Source organism: Pleurodeles waltl, chromosome 2_2 (assembly GCF_031143425.1).
Source record: "Pleurodeles waltl isolate 20211129_DDA chromosome 2_2, aPleWal1.hap1.20221129, whole genome shotgun sequence".
Taxonomy (NCBI): Eukaryota; Metazoa; Chordata; class Amphibia; order Caudata; family Salamandridae; genus Pleurodeles; species Pleurodeles waltl.
Window position 1 is genome coordinate 68533490 of NC_090439.1, and position 16752 is coordinate 68550241.

The following is a 16752-nucleotide window of genomic DNA, read 5'->3' on the forward strand; positions in this document are numbered from 1 at the left end:
GAGACTTGTGAGACTGTGGCTTTGCACTCCCCAGGATGGGACAGTGGGCATGGAGGCCCCTCGTGGATCTGGCGTCGTGGACTCATGTGGCTGAGGTGCCCCCCCTTCCCCCTGAGGTGCCTGTAGTTTTATCATCTGATGCCCCAGCAGTGTTCTCTCCAATGGTATCTGGTCTCCTGTATGGGCTTTGCCCATGTGTTTGTGCACATTGGCCCACGGACTATGGAACTTTGACAGAATGGGCAGGACTTATTGCTTATGTATATATTTTTAACTATGTTCATTCCTTATTTTGTATCTTTCATACTGCATATTTCCCATAACTTCAATGGAGCTATTTATACATATATTTTATAGATCATTTTAATTGTGTCTTTGCATTATTCAGGTGGGTTTGGGGGGTGTCACTCTGACTTGTTGCTCTGCATTGGGGTGTAGGTATTTGGGGTGGAGGGGTGGGTGTATGGCGTATGTGTGTGCCCGTAAGCTTTCCTCCTCCCCCCTCCCCTGTGTCGTAGGTGCAGTACTCACCGTTGTCGTCTGCGCCGGCGTTCGTACTCCTGGTAGATGAGTAGGTAGACAATAGCTGGTAGGATGTTTAATTCGGGTTCCATGCTGTCCTCCTTCCTCGTGGAGTGTGTAGAGGTGAGCGTTTTCCCGTTCGTAGTCTGTTTCCGCCGTGTTTTTATCGGCGGGGCTCCCGCCCCGGAAAAGGTGGCGGATTGGTGAGTTGTGATAGGGTGGGCGGTACATTGTCTGCCGCCTGCCTGTTGGCGGTGACCGCTGCGCTGTTTGTCTGTCCCGCCGTGGCGGTCGGAGTGTTAAAGTGGCGGGCTGTGTTGGCGGTTCCCGCCAGGGTCAGAATTCAATTTTTTTGACCGCCTGCCTGTTGGCGGGTTGGCCGCCGCTTTATCACCGACCGCCAGGGCTGGAATGACCCCCATAGTGTGAAATAACAAATAATAAAATGTTATTTGGAAATGGTGCATTAAATAACAACGTGTAGCTGATATGGTGGACACCATACACAATTAAAAACGAGAAAACAGCAGTCTAATGAAAATTTATTTTGTTTATTCATAATTAAATGTACTGAAAGATTAATATTAATATGTACTAAAAGGATTAATAGTTTAAATATTATGAAATGATTTATCCTTGATGTTTTACCATTGGTTTTAAAAAAGGCCTCACGTTTTAGAAAATTTCCAGAGGCAATGTTTTTAAAAGTGTTAACTCTGCAAATAATGTTTCTCTAAGCATCCTATGTGACTTGTATGCTGTGGAAAAGTTTTGTTCTTATGTTGTAACATTTGTCTGTCTTCCTGGGATGAGATAATGTGTGCCCAGGATGAACAGTCTTCAGTGCTCGTGTACAACCTGTAACAATTGTATTCTACTGTGGAAACTGGTGACTGCAGTGAGAGAAAATAAGCCAATTGTGAATGGAGAAAATGAAGAAAAGATACATCTGAGAACGTGGAATAGTTTTAATTGCTTCTGACCTAAACCACCCCATAGTCTGACCAATAGAAGCTTAGGTAGTTGCTTTTTAGGGATTTAGTAAAGCAAAACTGAGGTGAAGTTAAGGAACATGTTCCTTTTCTAAGCTAATGAAATGATCTGTTATTGTTTCCCTTAGCTTTTTGCCTATAATTCTGTCAGTTCAGATGCATTAAGGGAAAATATTACAGAACTGTTCCCTATTATGCCATTGCCCAATGAAGCAAACCACAAGATGCTCCACTGATGAAGACCTCACTGCTTGCTGATCCATTTAGTAGAGGTATAACCAAATATGCGTTAGTCTTTCTCGCAGGTTTTTATGCTTTCTCTCTTTAGAAAACCCAACCGCTATTTTTGGTAAGCGGCATAGTCAGATATTTTCTAAAGACGTTTTTGTGTTCTTTTCTTCTGGCATGCCAAACATGCCTATCAAATTAGAATAATAGTTAAGGATGCTGAAATCTAAACTCGAACTGTTTCATATGATTGGATTGCAAACTATTAATCTGTGGTAACTAAATGTATTCCGTTTCTATCATTTATCTGTTATTGCTGTTATTCTGCATAGTGGTTCTTGAATGTTTAATGATAAATATTCTGTCTAGACTAAGATTATTTCGAAGATTTGGTCAGTCTGTATTGTTTCTGTACTTTGATCATTTGGTCTTGCGCTTGATTTACGTGATCTTAGCATTGTTAATCTAAAGGGCAATAAATGTTTGAACTTTATTAAACTAGTGTGGTCATTCATGGCCACATAGGTCATGGTGAGTATAAATTACTGACTCCAATATTGAAAGTGATATTTATTGATTTGATCTAGTTGATGTTGACTGTTAGGATGGTATCTCACTCCTATCTGAGTCCAAAAATTTGTATCGACTTCTAAGGGTAATTGATGGTTACCCTGTATGTGTCACTTTATAAATAAATTATCAAAAGAAATATAAGGCTGGACACGCCATACCTCCTGTACTAACATTCTGTTTTAAAATACAGTAAAGGTAGTATATGCTGGTAAATTTCGTATCAACAGAATATATACCAAATGTGCTTAACTAGCATTATTTGCCACAGTTTTTTTCTAAAACTTGATTTGGATTCACGGTAAACAAATATCGCCTAATGTTGTTTTCATTAAATCCTTTTAACCCCTATGGTGCCCTGGACAAGCTGGTCTCGCCCTCGGCCACCATTGCAGTGTGCCTATGACGAGACCAGCTCGTCCTGTACCCGGCCCACAGGGCGCGCTAGTGCTCCCCCTGTGGGCCTTCCTCCCCCTCCCCTAGGCAGGCATGGAAGGGGAACCGCTTCCCCTTTCTCTTCCGATCGGGGGGTGGGGAAGATCGGAGAGGCATGAAAATAAAGGAAAAGCTTTTGCTTTCCTTTCATGTCTCTCTGAGCATTCCTGTGGTACGATCGAATAGTGGTCGTGCTGCAGAATTGCCCACTAGACACTAGGGACTTTTGTTTACTTTGATAAACAAATAAGGGGAATGGCCCCTTGGGCAAGGGCTGCTCTCCAAGGGGGGGAATTTTTTATACGGCCATTTCTTGGGCAGATTGGCCTATATTAATTAGGCCCATCTGCCCCAAAGTAGGGGCAGAAACCACTGGACACCAGGGATTTTTTTTTTTTTTTTACAGATGGGGAGCGACCCCTTAGGCAAGGGTCACTCCCCTGGGGGGCAAATTTATTTTAGGCCATTTCTATCCCTATTTCTATTAGGCCCATCTGCCCCCAAGGGGGGCAGAAACCACTTAGGCACCAGGGATTGGGGTGTGTGTTTTCTTTGTTTGGGTGCACATTACTGTTGGCCATTTCTGCCCCCCTTGGGGGCAGATCGGATGATTTTTTTAAGGCCCATCTGCCCCCAAGAGGGACAGAGAGGACACCAGAGAAGATTTTTTTTCAAAAAAGTGGGTGGGGGGGCGGGGTATGGCCATACACCCACCCCAAATAAATGGGGACAAAGTTGTTCTCCCACTGGTTGGCAGATGGGGTAATTATCCCTGATCCACTCCCCAAAGGCAGAAACCCTACTAGGTGCCACGGAATTTTAAAACAATTGTGGGACGGTGGCTACCAACCAGTATGCGCATGGTTATGCCCCCACCCCAACTGAAGGGGGTAACAGTCTTTCAGCTTCCCCCCCCCCACACACTAAAAGATCTTAACCCAACGGCAAGCAAGAGGACATTTGATTATTTGGGGTTTTGGTTTTACATTTGGGCCATGAGAGCTTGGCTAACTCTCAAAATCGTCCCACTTGTAATGGTGAGGGCTGCACTTTTTGGACTTTGGGACGCTGCTATGTAGAAACATCTGAAAACTAAACATCTGGGTGAGTCCAGGGTGGTGTGCTTCACATGCATCCCGCACCATTTTATTACCCACAATTCCCTGCAACCCTCCAACTTTGCTTGAAATCACACATTTTTGTGATGGAACCTTCCGGAATCCACAAAATTCCTACCACCCAGCATTGTCGCATTTATATCAATAAAAATTCTGCCCCACTTGTCAGCCTAAAAACTTTTTTTCCAAACTGCCCTTCTGGACCTGCTTTGATTCCCCCTTAATTTTGACATGTTTTTGTCTCTTTCCTGTCACAGGCACGTGGCCCACCCACACAAGGGAGGTATCATTTTTATCGGGAGACTGAGGGGAATGTTGTGTGGTAGGAAATTTGTGCTGGTGCGGTGATCCCACACAGAAATGTGGGGAAAATTTGATTTGTTACCTAAATTTGAGGTTTGCTGAGGATTCTGGGTCAGAAAACACTGGGGATCCACACAAGTCACACCTCCCTGGGCTCCGTCGGGTGTCAAGTTTTCAGAAATGTCTGGCTTTGGTAGGTTTCCCTAGGTGGTTGCTGAGCCCAGGACCAAAAACGCAGGTATCACCCCTTGCAAAAACAGGTCGTTTTGTAATTGATAATTTTGATGTGTCCACATAGTGTTTTGAGGTATTTTCTGTTGCGGGCACTAGGCCTACCCACACAAGTGAGGTACCATTTTTATCAGGAGATGTGGGAGAATGCTGGGTAGAAGGAAGTTTGTGGCTCCCCTCAGATTTCAGAGCTATGCAACAGAGAAATGTGAGGAAAATGTGTTTTTTTTGCCAAATTTTGAGGTGTGCTAAGGATTCAGGGTAACAGGACCTGGTGAGTGCACCACCAGTTACCCCATCCTAGGTTCCCCTAGGTGTCTAGTTTTCAGAAATGTATAGGTCTGCTAGGTTTCCCTAAGTGCTGGCTGAGCTAGAGGCCAAAATCCACAGCTGGGCACTTTGCAAAAAATAGGTCAGTGTTCTTTGGGAAAATGTGATGTGTCCATGTGGTGTTTTGGGGCATGTCCTCTCACGGGGACTAGGCCTACCCACACAAGTGAGGTACCATTTTCATCGGGAGACTCGAGGAATGCTGGGTGGAAGGAAATTTGTGGCTCCTCCTAGATTCCAGAACTTTCTATCATCGAAATGTGAGGAAAAAGTGTTTTTTTGGCCAAATTTTGAGGTTTGCAAAGGATTCTGGGTAACAGAACCTGGTGAAAGACCCACAAGTCGCCCCATTCTGAATTCCCCTAGGTGTCTAGTTTTCAAAAATGTATAGGTCTGCTAGGTTTCCGTAAGTGCCGACTGAGCTAGAGACCAAAATCCACAGCTAGGCACTTTGCAAAAAACAGGTCAGTGTTCTTTGGGAAAATGTGATGTGCCCACATTGTGTTTTGGGGCATTTCCTGTTGCGGGCACTAGACCTACCCACACAAGTGAGGTACCATTTTTATCAGGAGACTTGGGGGAATGCTGGGTGGAAGGAAGTTTGTAGCTGCTCTCAGATTCCAGAACTTTTTGGCACTGAAATATGAGGGAAAAGTGTTTTTTGCCAAATTTTGAGGTTTGCAAAGGATTCTGGGTAAGAGAACCTGGTAAGAGCCCCACAAGTCACCCCATCCTGGATTCCCCTAGGTGTCTAGTTTCCAAAAATGCACAGGTTTGGTATGTTTCCCTAGGTGCCGACTGAGCTAGAAGCCAAAATTCACAGCTAGGCACTTTCCATAAAACACGTCAGATTTCAATGTAAAAATGTGATGTGTCCATGTTGCGTTTCCTGTTGCGGGCACTAGGCCTGCCCACACAAGTGAGGTACCATTTTTAACAGGAGACTTGGGGGAACACAGAATAGAAGAATAAGTGCTATTGCCCCTTGTCTTTCTCTACATTTTTTCCTTCCAAATGTAAGACAGTGTGTAAAAAAGTCTATTTGAGAAAGGCCCTGTAGTATGGGGACCCCGGAATTCAGAGATGTGCAAATAACCACTGCTTCCCAACACCTTATTGTGTGCCCATTTTGGAAATACAAATGTTTCCTCAATACCTATTTTTCACTCTATATATTTCACCAAATTAATTGCTTTATACCCGGTATACAATGGAAACCGATTGCAAGGTGCAGCTCATTTATTGGCTCTGGGCACCTAGGGTTCTTGATGAACCTACAAGCCCTATATATCCCCACAACCAGAAGAGTCCACCAGACGTAACGGTATATTGCTTTCAAAAATCTGCCACATCTGGGAAAAGTAATAGAAGAAAACGTGGACAGAAATGGCTCGTTTTTTCACCTCAATTTCTATATTTCTTTTTATTTTAGATGTTACTTTCTGTAGGAAAACCTTGAAGGATCTACACAAATGACCCCTTGCTGAATTCAGAATTGTGTCTACTTTTCAGAAATGTTTAGCTGTCCGGGATCCAGCATTGGTTTCACACACATTTCTGTCACTAACTGGAAGGAGGCTAAAAGCACAAAAATAGTACAATGTCGAAATTGTGTTGAAAAATTTGATTTTCTGATTCAAGTCTACCTGTTCCTGAAAGTTGTGAAGATGGTGATCTTAGCACAGCAAACCCTTTGTTGATGCCATTTTCAGGGGAAAAAACACATGCTTTCTTCCGCAGCACTTTCCCCATTTAAAAAAAAAAAACTAAAAAAAAACGAAATGTTAGCTCTATTTTGACTTATTTCTTGGTCTTCTCCAGGGGATCCCACACACTCTGGGTACCTCTAGAATCCTTAGGATGTTGGAAAAGCAAGTTTTGCGTGGGTATCTTATGTGGACAAAAAGTTATGAGGGCTTGAGCGCAAACTACCCCAAATAGCCAAAAAAAGAGTTTGACACCTGAGGGGGGAAAAGGCCTGGCAGCGAACGGGTTAAGTTGAGATCTATGCAATGATTAAAGTGTGTTTTAGAATGCAAAAGATTACTCCCAAAATTACTCAAAATTATACTAGATCTGGTCCGCAGAATGCAACACTTGTATTGCCTTCTGTTAGCAATTTCTCGAGCAAGAACCCTAAACCGACATTAAAAGTTATTATGCTGAAACCATGCAACTGGCCCACTTCACATTTAAGATTCAATAAACTCCGCACACTGCCTAGAAATATGACATGCATATTTTGAATGTTACGAGAACAGCGAAGGGAACACCCCAAACAATTTTCACTTGGGCTCTAAAGATGGTTTGACAGGTACTTTTCAAAGTGTAAGCCCACCACACACCTTAGTTTGGGATTTGTTGCGCCCCTGACCAATCTATGGCTATAGCTTAAGAGGGCTGACCCAAATAAGCCAATTTCTACAGCAAGTTGACACAAATCCCACTCGCTTTACAGATTAACTGTACCAACACTATAAAGGCTCCGGAAATGACGCACCCGTGACGTTGATACTAGTCGGGTGGCTCTCGGCTACGGATGGTGCCTCGGGAGCTGCTTTAGGGCGGAGTTTGAGTCCTGTCAAGGCCGCTTTCAGGAAGAGTCTGTTCGCTAGTATCTATTTCTTTCATACGGGTCCCCGAGGACTTTGAGTTACTTCAGGCCCGGGCACCGGGGTCTTCCTGCGGCCTCGGGCCCGGACGCCCACTTTCTGCTTATGACAGAGACATTTACACACCGAAGAAACAGGGAGTCCATTCTGGTGTATTTGGACAGGTGTTTACTCTGCCAAGGATACTGCCCGCTCTTTCTCTGGCCCTCGGTCGTTGCTTGCTCTGCCCAAGTTTGCAAACATAAAAGTGAGTGGTTGCGATTCTTACTGGGCAGCACTCTCCTGATGTGCTTGTTTATATTTTGATGTTGAGAGTTGTGCATCGCTGAGGCGGAAACTGCAAAAACACCACTTTTGAGTTTTGGGAACGTTGTGTCAGGACGTAGCTGCCGCTTGTTGATATCGTGGGACAAAGTAAAGAGATGATCCTCAAAATGTGGATTAGCTGTCATTTTTATTTTTGCCGTGCTGATAATCTGACGACAGAAACGAACACCGCCGCCTGCTCTTTACACCGAAGACCCAGGCGTTCAGTCAGCGAGCTGTTTGTTGAAACCTTGGTCCTCTAATCAATTTGGTGGGGGTGATCCTTTTTGCAGGGCAGCCAAGGGTCTCATCTGTCTAACAAGACATATGTTAGCATTATCTCTAGTATTGATCTTTGGAACCCCAGGTGGTATCAGCTTTGATCCCTTGGTCTGTGCGATCACACCGGTGATTGCATGTCACAGAATGCCGCATGTTCTCTAAGAAACAGAGATAGCAGGTGATAGAGAACGTTATTCGCCATAAGCGATTTGTCCCAGTGTTAGAGCTTCCCATCCTGTTCATACAGTGTCAGCTCCAGTGTGACCATTCCGTCATAAAGATGGAGTACTACGTGTATTTCCCGGTCACAAAGTAACATATTGTTGTGCGACATTCACTCCACGTGTGGAGTTGTTAATCCTCTAATTGTGCCCATAGAAGGGTTTAGAGGTGTAGTTACCGTTACTATTTGGAGGAAAAGTATATCTAATGAACTATCGGTAACCTTATGTACAACATTTCTTCTTTTTATTTCATGGAAAATGAGCCAATGTGTTAACATAAAGGGATGTATACATTTTTTCGCCTTCTTCAGAAGAGACGTATGTCCCCTAACACCGGCAGAGAATTGTGAGAAACAGATGCTAGCAATAAACCAAACAAATACTTGAGACTGTCCTTGGAATCAAACGAAATTATTATATGTTGTGAATGTTAATGCCTTTCTGCCCCGTCATCTGCAGGATGCTGAAGATAGTTCAGAGAATGTCTACCAAGAAGGGGCAGCGCTGCGTTCTAGAGGCAAATTAGGTGGTGTATGGGGAAGCTATCCAACTTGGTTGTGCGAAAAAGAACAACCTTTTGATAAAAGCAGTTAAATGCTTCCAGGGGTTCAAAACTGTACACATCCATTATTACAATAAATATTTGTGGGATCGAACTGGCAGAAGGGGGTGGGGCCTTGATCTCGACTTGAATACGTTTTTAACAGATAGAGTAGTGACTGCATGTACCTGCACCCACCAAGGTCAGTGGTGTCCAGTGTATGTGGAATTCAGAAGAGCATGGGGTAGAAGCTCAGAGGGTTAAGGCAAGGGTCAAGATAGTTATTGTCTTGGGCAAATTAGATTCCGTTGGGGGTTCTTTAAGCATTGCTAGTTTCCTTGTAGATTTTTTTAGGTGCCCTGCCTTTATTTGTCTTTTTCGTTTTGCAGATTTGGTGCACTGTAGCTCCACATGGAGGCGACAGACCGTGAAGCCATGGCCACAGCAGTGCAACGAGTTGCAGGTATGCTGCAGCGGCCAGACCAGCTGGATAAAGTGGAGCAATATCGCAGAAGAGAGGCGCGCAAGAAAGCATCCGTCGAAGCCAGACTTAAGGTATTAAACTATCAGCTGTACCTAATTAAAAAAAAGAGCTCATGCAGTTGGCTGCTGAACCTGTTATGTTATTCACATTTGTTCTTTTTCTTCCATTGTTATGACATTGTAGAGCACTCTTTGTATTTAGCCACCCTTTTATATCTATTTGGGAAGGCCATAATCAGTTGATTGCGTCAGTAGTTAGTTGGTTTTTAGACGTTGTGTAAGGTTAATAGGGCGTTTTCTTCAAGGTTTAGGTTAAACCTTTTGTGTAAATTAGTGTGTAGGTAAAGTAATTTTGATATTGGAAGACCATTGTGATGTCTTATAGGTAGAGGCGAGAGAAATGAAGGATTTTGTTCTATTTTTCTCTTGACTGTGTGGCTGGTTGTCCATTGCTCAGAAGCATAGTCTTTCTTTCTGTGGGCTTACGATGCAGCCTTGTGCTCACGAGGTGGTGGTATGATGAACTAACATTATCTTAGTGGTTGTTTGAAAGTATATTAACATAGTGTGGGGGAGTGCCGCTGAGTTGGTAGCACCTTGACAATTATGTGGCTTATGTGCTGTGCTATACCTATGGGGTTGTGGAGGGTATCAATCCCTACCACATTTTATTCGAGAAAGGCAAGTTACAATACAGTTAGAAAAGTGCTGTTTAGGTAGTGTTGTTACCTTGAAGTACCACTTGCCCTTGTATGAAAAGAAACAGTGAATGTGCCTTCTTGTACAACCGTCACTCACTTTAGCACCCAGATAATGCCAGCCGTTGTTTGGGCAATAAGCAGTCTAACCAGCTTCCAAGGATCCTAGTGTCATTTATTTTTACTTGTATGTTTGGTGAGCAGGTCACTTCCTTCACCTCTTCCCTTGTAACCCTAATGAAGACAGACCTGCTTCCACCTTCTAAAGTCCTTTTTCAGGGATATTTCCTTGCGTTATCAGATACTCCAGGAGAATGTCCACTTTTTGAGAATGGCTTTTCCTTTGTTAACGTGTCCGTCTATGTCAATTTATACACATCAGGACTCGTTTTAGGACGATTAATCTTTGGGCCTAGTGGTGAGACACCGTAGGACGAGATAACTGATCAATATATCAATCAGTACGTCAATAACATTGTCAATAGTTAACACCAAAATATATCTTACTTTAGTCATTAATAAACCTTCGGCGCAATCATGACCTTTCAGTCACGAATAACCACACCTTAATGGAGTTTTATGAATTTTATTCCCTATTGATTACAATCTAAGAGTAAAAGCATCAATCTCAAAGCCAGGAAACATATAAGCGCAGTCACAAGATGATAATCATAATAAGCTTTCAATAATGCATAGATCAGTAGCATAGATAATCAGATGGATATAAGTGAATCGTAATACGTCGAATACATCGAATGTTCTAAGATACTAGTTCAGCAAAGCATCACGTCAGTCACGTCAGTTTGTCAGTCAAAATGAATACCTCGTCTAACCTCTAATTAGCATTAGCATGTTGGGCTTCATGCAAAACAATTTGAACACCAATTTGGAAAACATCTAACTAAGGTCTCTAATCAAAAACCTACAGCAGTTGGTACCTAGAAAGAAAAGGCAAATAAATGAATTTTCATTAGCAATTTTATAATTACCCTCCTCTGATTAAGTCAGCATTCAGGATCAGTCTTCATCTTCAGGACATCAGTTAGATCGCCAATAGTCTATCTAAGTTAAAGGCAAAGACACTCTCCTCTTACGGAGAAAAGTGTAAGGGGAAGTCTATGGGCAAAATAGTTTTCTCTAAGTCTCAAGTCACCAAATAGAGTGACAGAGTTTCAAGATGCAATCAGTATCATTCCCTACCTAATGAGGCGTCTGTTCCCTGTGTCATGGGTTTTTATCCCTTTCTCGTTATTCGTTCCCCCAAAATTCTATTGGTCAGTCAATACACCCCACCATTGTTAACCTATCAAATTATACATTAAGTAATGCATTTGTCATTTCTTGATATTAACTCGTCTTCTAATTGGTCTTCATAATCGACATTTCGTAGGTGGCATATCCGGGGTTACTTCACCATCTTGGCACACGTCTCAGGTTAAAAGTTCTCTTTCCCTCGTCTCATTGTCCTTGGAAGTATCCATTAATGTTTCGAAGCACATCATTTTATACTAAAAGCTGCTAGCATGCGGATGAGAAAATTCCTTCATGTTACTAACAAATACAGAAAGAACAATAGCTGGGTCATGGTCGTTTGCAAGTCCGCACACTGAAGAGACAGAAAATACGCTTTTAATATGAGAGCTACACAGCTTTGCTTGGCTCATGCTAACTTAAGATATACGAGTTCTAATGAATGCAGTTTTATACGTTTTAATAGGCACAGTTTGAACGATTATCTCTTATAGTTGACATTAGTTTACACACATAAAATCATTTATGTTAATGTATATATTTCAATGAATATTTTATTTAATGTAGCATTGTTGATTATAAGCATTTCACGTCTATAATATGTAATAAAAATTACGCTCTCTCAGTCCCTCCTCTGATGACGCTCGTCATCACAAATCTTTTCGGTCTTTCATAGAATTTAGGATAACCCCCACTGAAGGGATTATAGCTCCAAATATGTCACCAATGACAGCCGCCACTGATTCTCGTTTTTGTCTGGCATGTTGTAATTCAGACGTTTTAGGTAGTTGTTTTAAGTCATCAATCTGGTAAATCTTTGGGAATATTATTCCCAAATAACATGTCCCATACCATCCCTTAGGGAGACGGTAATATGCATTTAACCCACAGATGTAATAGATTCCTGGAATTGCTGGGTCTTGTCCATTTAACATAAAGGTCCATTTGCTCTGAAACAAAAACACATGCCTACATTCACTCGTTCCTACAAACAAATTATCTTGATCAGATTTCGGTCTATATATGCAGAGTCTACCTATGTGTAATGCATCTATAGCTAACTTGCCTTGTGTTTTAATTGCAGTATAAGCATAATCATTTCCATAAGTGCGTTTTTCTAAACCTTTTTCTAATCTTTCTTTTAATACTTTGCGTCTATCATCTGTATGATCTAAAAAGCTTTTCTCTACAGGAGACAGTAAGCATGTTAAGTTATTGCGATGTGCATAAGCAGTTCCAAATGTTAGTGTTGGTTCAAAGAATCCTCTAACTAATTTTATATCATGCTCTTTAGCTAGCTTATTTAAGAATTCAATAACAGGCACAAAAGAAAACACAACGTCTAAATTTGAATAAAAATATTGCACATGCTCTTGGTCATAAAATCTTGTTAGTAGCAAGCTACAGCTGATCCCATACGTAAGAGGGAGGCTATGATAAGTAACTCCCTCCTGCACAGATGAAGGAATTTTAGTGCATACATAACTCTTTCGCATTCATAGTTTCCACATACTCATTTAGTAAGCGATAGAAAACATTAGTAGAAAGCTCCCCTTTTGCCTTAGTTCCCTCATGCAGATGTCTTGTGTCTTGCTCAAATTTCTCCCATGGTGATAATTTATTAGTTGTAGTAGTAGTCTCAGGTTTTAAAGTTGAATTAATAGTTTCACTCTCTCTCCATGGCATCCCCACAATCACTCCCACAATCATTATTGTGCATACAACACCTATCATAAGTCCTAACCAGCCACACACTTTACTTCCTTTGTTACTAGAAGCCATGTTTGTATAGAATCAGAATAGCAGAACCAACAATCAACTCTGAGCAGTAAACTCTCTCTCTGCGTATTTTACAGCGTCTTCACTCACTCCAGGACCCTTTTCGTCAATTCAGGTTAGCAGCTTGTCGTAATTATGTTTCTATAAGTCAAATCCAGGTTTAATGTCACTTTCCGGTAGTTTTTTTTTCTAAGATTCTTGATTATTATTTTTCAGCTTTCACAATTTCGATCTTTTATTTTCAGTTTTCTTGTTGTATATTCTTCAGGTACCGTAGTACTGGCCTGGTATTTCTCGATCAAAACAGAATGCTAAGAATTCTTGTTGCCATTCAGAAGTTGTAGCATATGCCCATTCAGGACCTGTATATCTTCTGTTTGCTATTCTCTTTCTTTTTAATTTTCGTTCTCCTTGTTGTTCTCCTTCACTCAGATCGTCAGTTTGTGAGGTATTGCTTTCCTCTATTATTGTCTCATTTGTTATTTCTCTTACTCTAAGGTGTGATTTGTTTGGCCAATTGTCACCTCTGTTCGTCTTGCTTCGGCGTTTCCCTTCAGTACCTTGGACAGCACCCTCCTCTGGTAATATGGTGTTTTCTCCTGATAGGCTTGAAACTTGTTCAGGAGATTCTGATTCGTTCTGATTTAAATTTTCCACTTCTTCGTCTCTCTCTCCTTGTTCGACACTGTATTCAGATTCTGAATTGTATTCGTCTGCTTCTGGGAGAACCTCTCCTTGCCTTTGTTCTCCTGCTGCCTCCACTGAGATTGGCACTCAGTCACCTCTCTCGAACTCACTGATAGTTTGAGGGACACGGCTGTTCTCAGCGGGCTCTCCTGTAGTCTCAGATCTTTCTTGACTGATCTCTGACTCTGAGACTTCTCCTCTTGAAGTTGCTGTACCGGAATTTTCAAGTTCCTCTTCAACAGGACACGCTACCCTTTTTGTATGGCTGGCATGTATCCAGTTGGGAACCCCGGCACACTTCACAGCAGTAGTGGTCGTCAATATCACTTGATATGGCCCTTTCCAACGCGGCTCAAGACACAATTTTCTTACGTGCTTCTTGACAACCACCCAATCTCCAGCTTGCAGAGAGTGTCCTGGTTCGCCGATTGGCGGTAACGTGTTAGCTTCCACCTGGTGAGAGAAAGAGCGAATCACGTCAGCCAAACTTTTGCAGTAATCCAACACCATATCCTCTGTAATATTCACTAGTGCATTTGCAGGTACCGCCGGTAACCTCATTGCTCTGCCCATGAGGATTTCATGTAGGGACAATCCCGTTTTCTTATCTGGCGTGTTTCTCATAGACATCAGCACTAGAGGTAATGCATCTGGCCACTTCATGTTTGTTGCTGCACACATTTTTGCTATTCTTGATTTCAAAGTACCATTCATCTGCTCGACTAGTCCTGAGGCTTCAGGGCGATAGCTACAATGCAGCTTTTGTTCAATGTTGAGTGCGGCACACAGAAGTTTAATCACCTCATTGTCGAAGTGTCTTCCCCTATCTGATTCTATAGAAACCGGAAACCCGAACCTGGGTATTAATTCTCTGAGTAGTAGTTTTGCAACTGTAAGACTGTCATTCCTACGTGTGGGATATGCCTCAATCCAATGGCTAAAAACACATACAATCACCAACACGTACCTCAAACCTCCGCAAACAGGCATTTAAATGAAATCCATTTGTATCTTATTAAATGGACCACCAGCTCTCCCAAGGTGGCTCAAAGTTACCACAGTTCCTTTTCCAGCGTTCATCTGTTGACAAATGACGAACCTGTGACAAGTAATTTCTGCGGCATGTCTGAATTTTGGATTGAACCAATCAATCTCAAATGATCTGATCATGGCATCTCTTCCTAAATGTGCCTGCCCATGATACAATCGGGCAAATTGTGAAAGAAGACTGTTTGGCAAAACCAGTTTTCCCTCTCCTGATACCCAAATATCGTCTGCTCTTTGTACACACTGCATTTTCTGCCAGGAACGTTTTTCTTCCCTACCAACGTGGCTTTGTAATGTCTTTAATTCGTCTAAAGTATCAACCACTGGTAATGCTAGACTTAAGGTTGTGTCATTCTCAGGTTGTGGTAACAGTTCCCACTGCTCTTTAAAAGATATACAGTTCAATGCACAAAATCTGGCAACTTGGTCTGCATAACCATTCCCCATTGACACAAAGTCTTGTGATCTGGTGTGAGCACTGCACTTCACCACGGCAATTTCGAGAGGCAACTGAATAGCATGTAACAAATCTCTTATTTGTTCTCCATTTTTCACTGGTGAACCAGAGGATGTCATGAACCCTCTCTGTGACCACAGTTGACCAAAATCATGTACAATTCCAAATCCGTATCTGCTGTCTGTATAGATTGTGACTTTCAAATTTACAGCAGCATGGCAGGCTTTTGTGAGAGCTATCAATTCTGCCACTTGTGCAGAAAACACTTTCTCAAGCCAGGAGGCCTCGACTATACCAGATATGGTACATACTGCATAACCAGCTCTCAAGGTTCCTGTTGAATCTCTTAGACAGGACCCATCAACGAACATAATGTAATCGTTTTCCTCTAACTGGGTATCTTTTATATCTGAGCGAGGTTTGGTACTGAGCTCAGTCACCTCCAGACAATCATGCTCAAACTCTTCCCCATCCTTTATTTCTGTATTCTCAATGGGAAGTAGAGTTGCCGGGTTCAGCACAGTGCACCTTTTCAATGTGACATTGGGTGACCCCAGAATAATTGTCTCATATTTGGTAAGTCGTGCATTTGTCATGTGTTGTGTCTTAGTTCGTGTCAGCAGAATTTCAACAGAATGTGGAACCAATACTGTCAAAGGGTATCCCATGACTATGCCCTCACATTGTGAAAGGCTTTGACCAACTGCTGCGACTGCTCGCAAACAACCCGGTAAGGCTGCTGCGACAGGGTCCAAAGTAGCTGAAAAATATGCTACAGGGCGATTTGCATCTCCATGGACCTGTGTTAAAACAGACAAAGAACAAGCATCACGTTCATGACAGAACAACAAAAATGGTTTCTCATAATCAGGCATTCCTAATGCTGGAGCCCTGCACATGCATTCTTTCAGCTCTAGAAATGACTGAAGCTCTTCTTTTGTCAATGTGATTGTGTATGGTTCATCCTTAACTTCCTTTCCTGTCTGTTTTGTTAATGGTTTTGAAATGATCGAGAAGTTGGGTATCCACTGGCGACAGTAGCCCACCATTCCCAAGAACATCCTGACATCTCTCTTTGTTGTTGGGGGATTCATTTGTAAAACAACTGTTATTCTCTCTTTTGATATTCTTCGGGAGCCTTTTTCAATCAGATGCCCCAAATACTTCACTTCTTTTTGACAGTACTGCAGCTTTTTAGGTGACACCTTATGTCCGTTTTTCCCTAAATGATTCAATAAGGCAATGGTATCATATTTGCAGCTGTCTTTGGTTTTGGACGCAATCAACAAATCATCAATGTACTGTACAAGAGTCGAATTGTAAGGCAGCACAAGAGGTTCCAAATCCTTCTTCAATATCTGATTGAAGATGGATGGTGACTCAGAAAACCCCTGAGGAATTCTGCACCAACTGTACACCTTATCCAGGAATTTGAAACTGAACAAAAACTGTCTGTCTTCGTGAAGTGGTATCGAGAAAAATGCTTGTGATAGGTCTACTACGGTAAACCATTCAGCATCACAAGGAACCTGGTACATTATTACCGCTGGGTTGGGAACCACAGGGCAGCATTTTATCACAATTTCGTTTATTTTTCTCAAATCCTGCACAATTCGAACTTTCCCACAGGGCTTTCTCAAACCCATAATTGGAGAG

General features: G+C 42.2%; 1 protein-coding gene across 1 annotated transcript in view; it reads left to right on the plus strand.

The window, feature by feature from the left end:
- The first annotated feature begins 7285 nt into the window (after positions 1-7285).
- Positions 7286-16752, plus strand: part of EXOC3 (exocyst complex component 3) — a 334614-nt gene continuing 325147 nt past the window's right edge. Inside the window, exons 1-2 of the mRNA XM_069219462.1 lie at positions 7286-7588; positions 9084-9249. Of these exons, the coding sequence (XP_069075563.1) occupies positions 9106-9249 (144 nt within the window). The 5' untranslated portion in view covers positions 7286-7588; positions 9084-9105. The remainder of the gene's footprint in view (positions 7589-9083; positions 9250-16752) is intronic.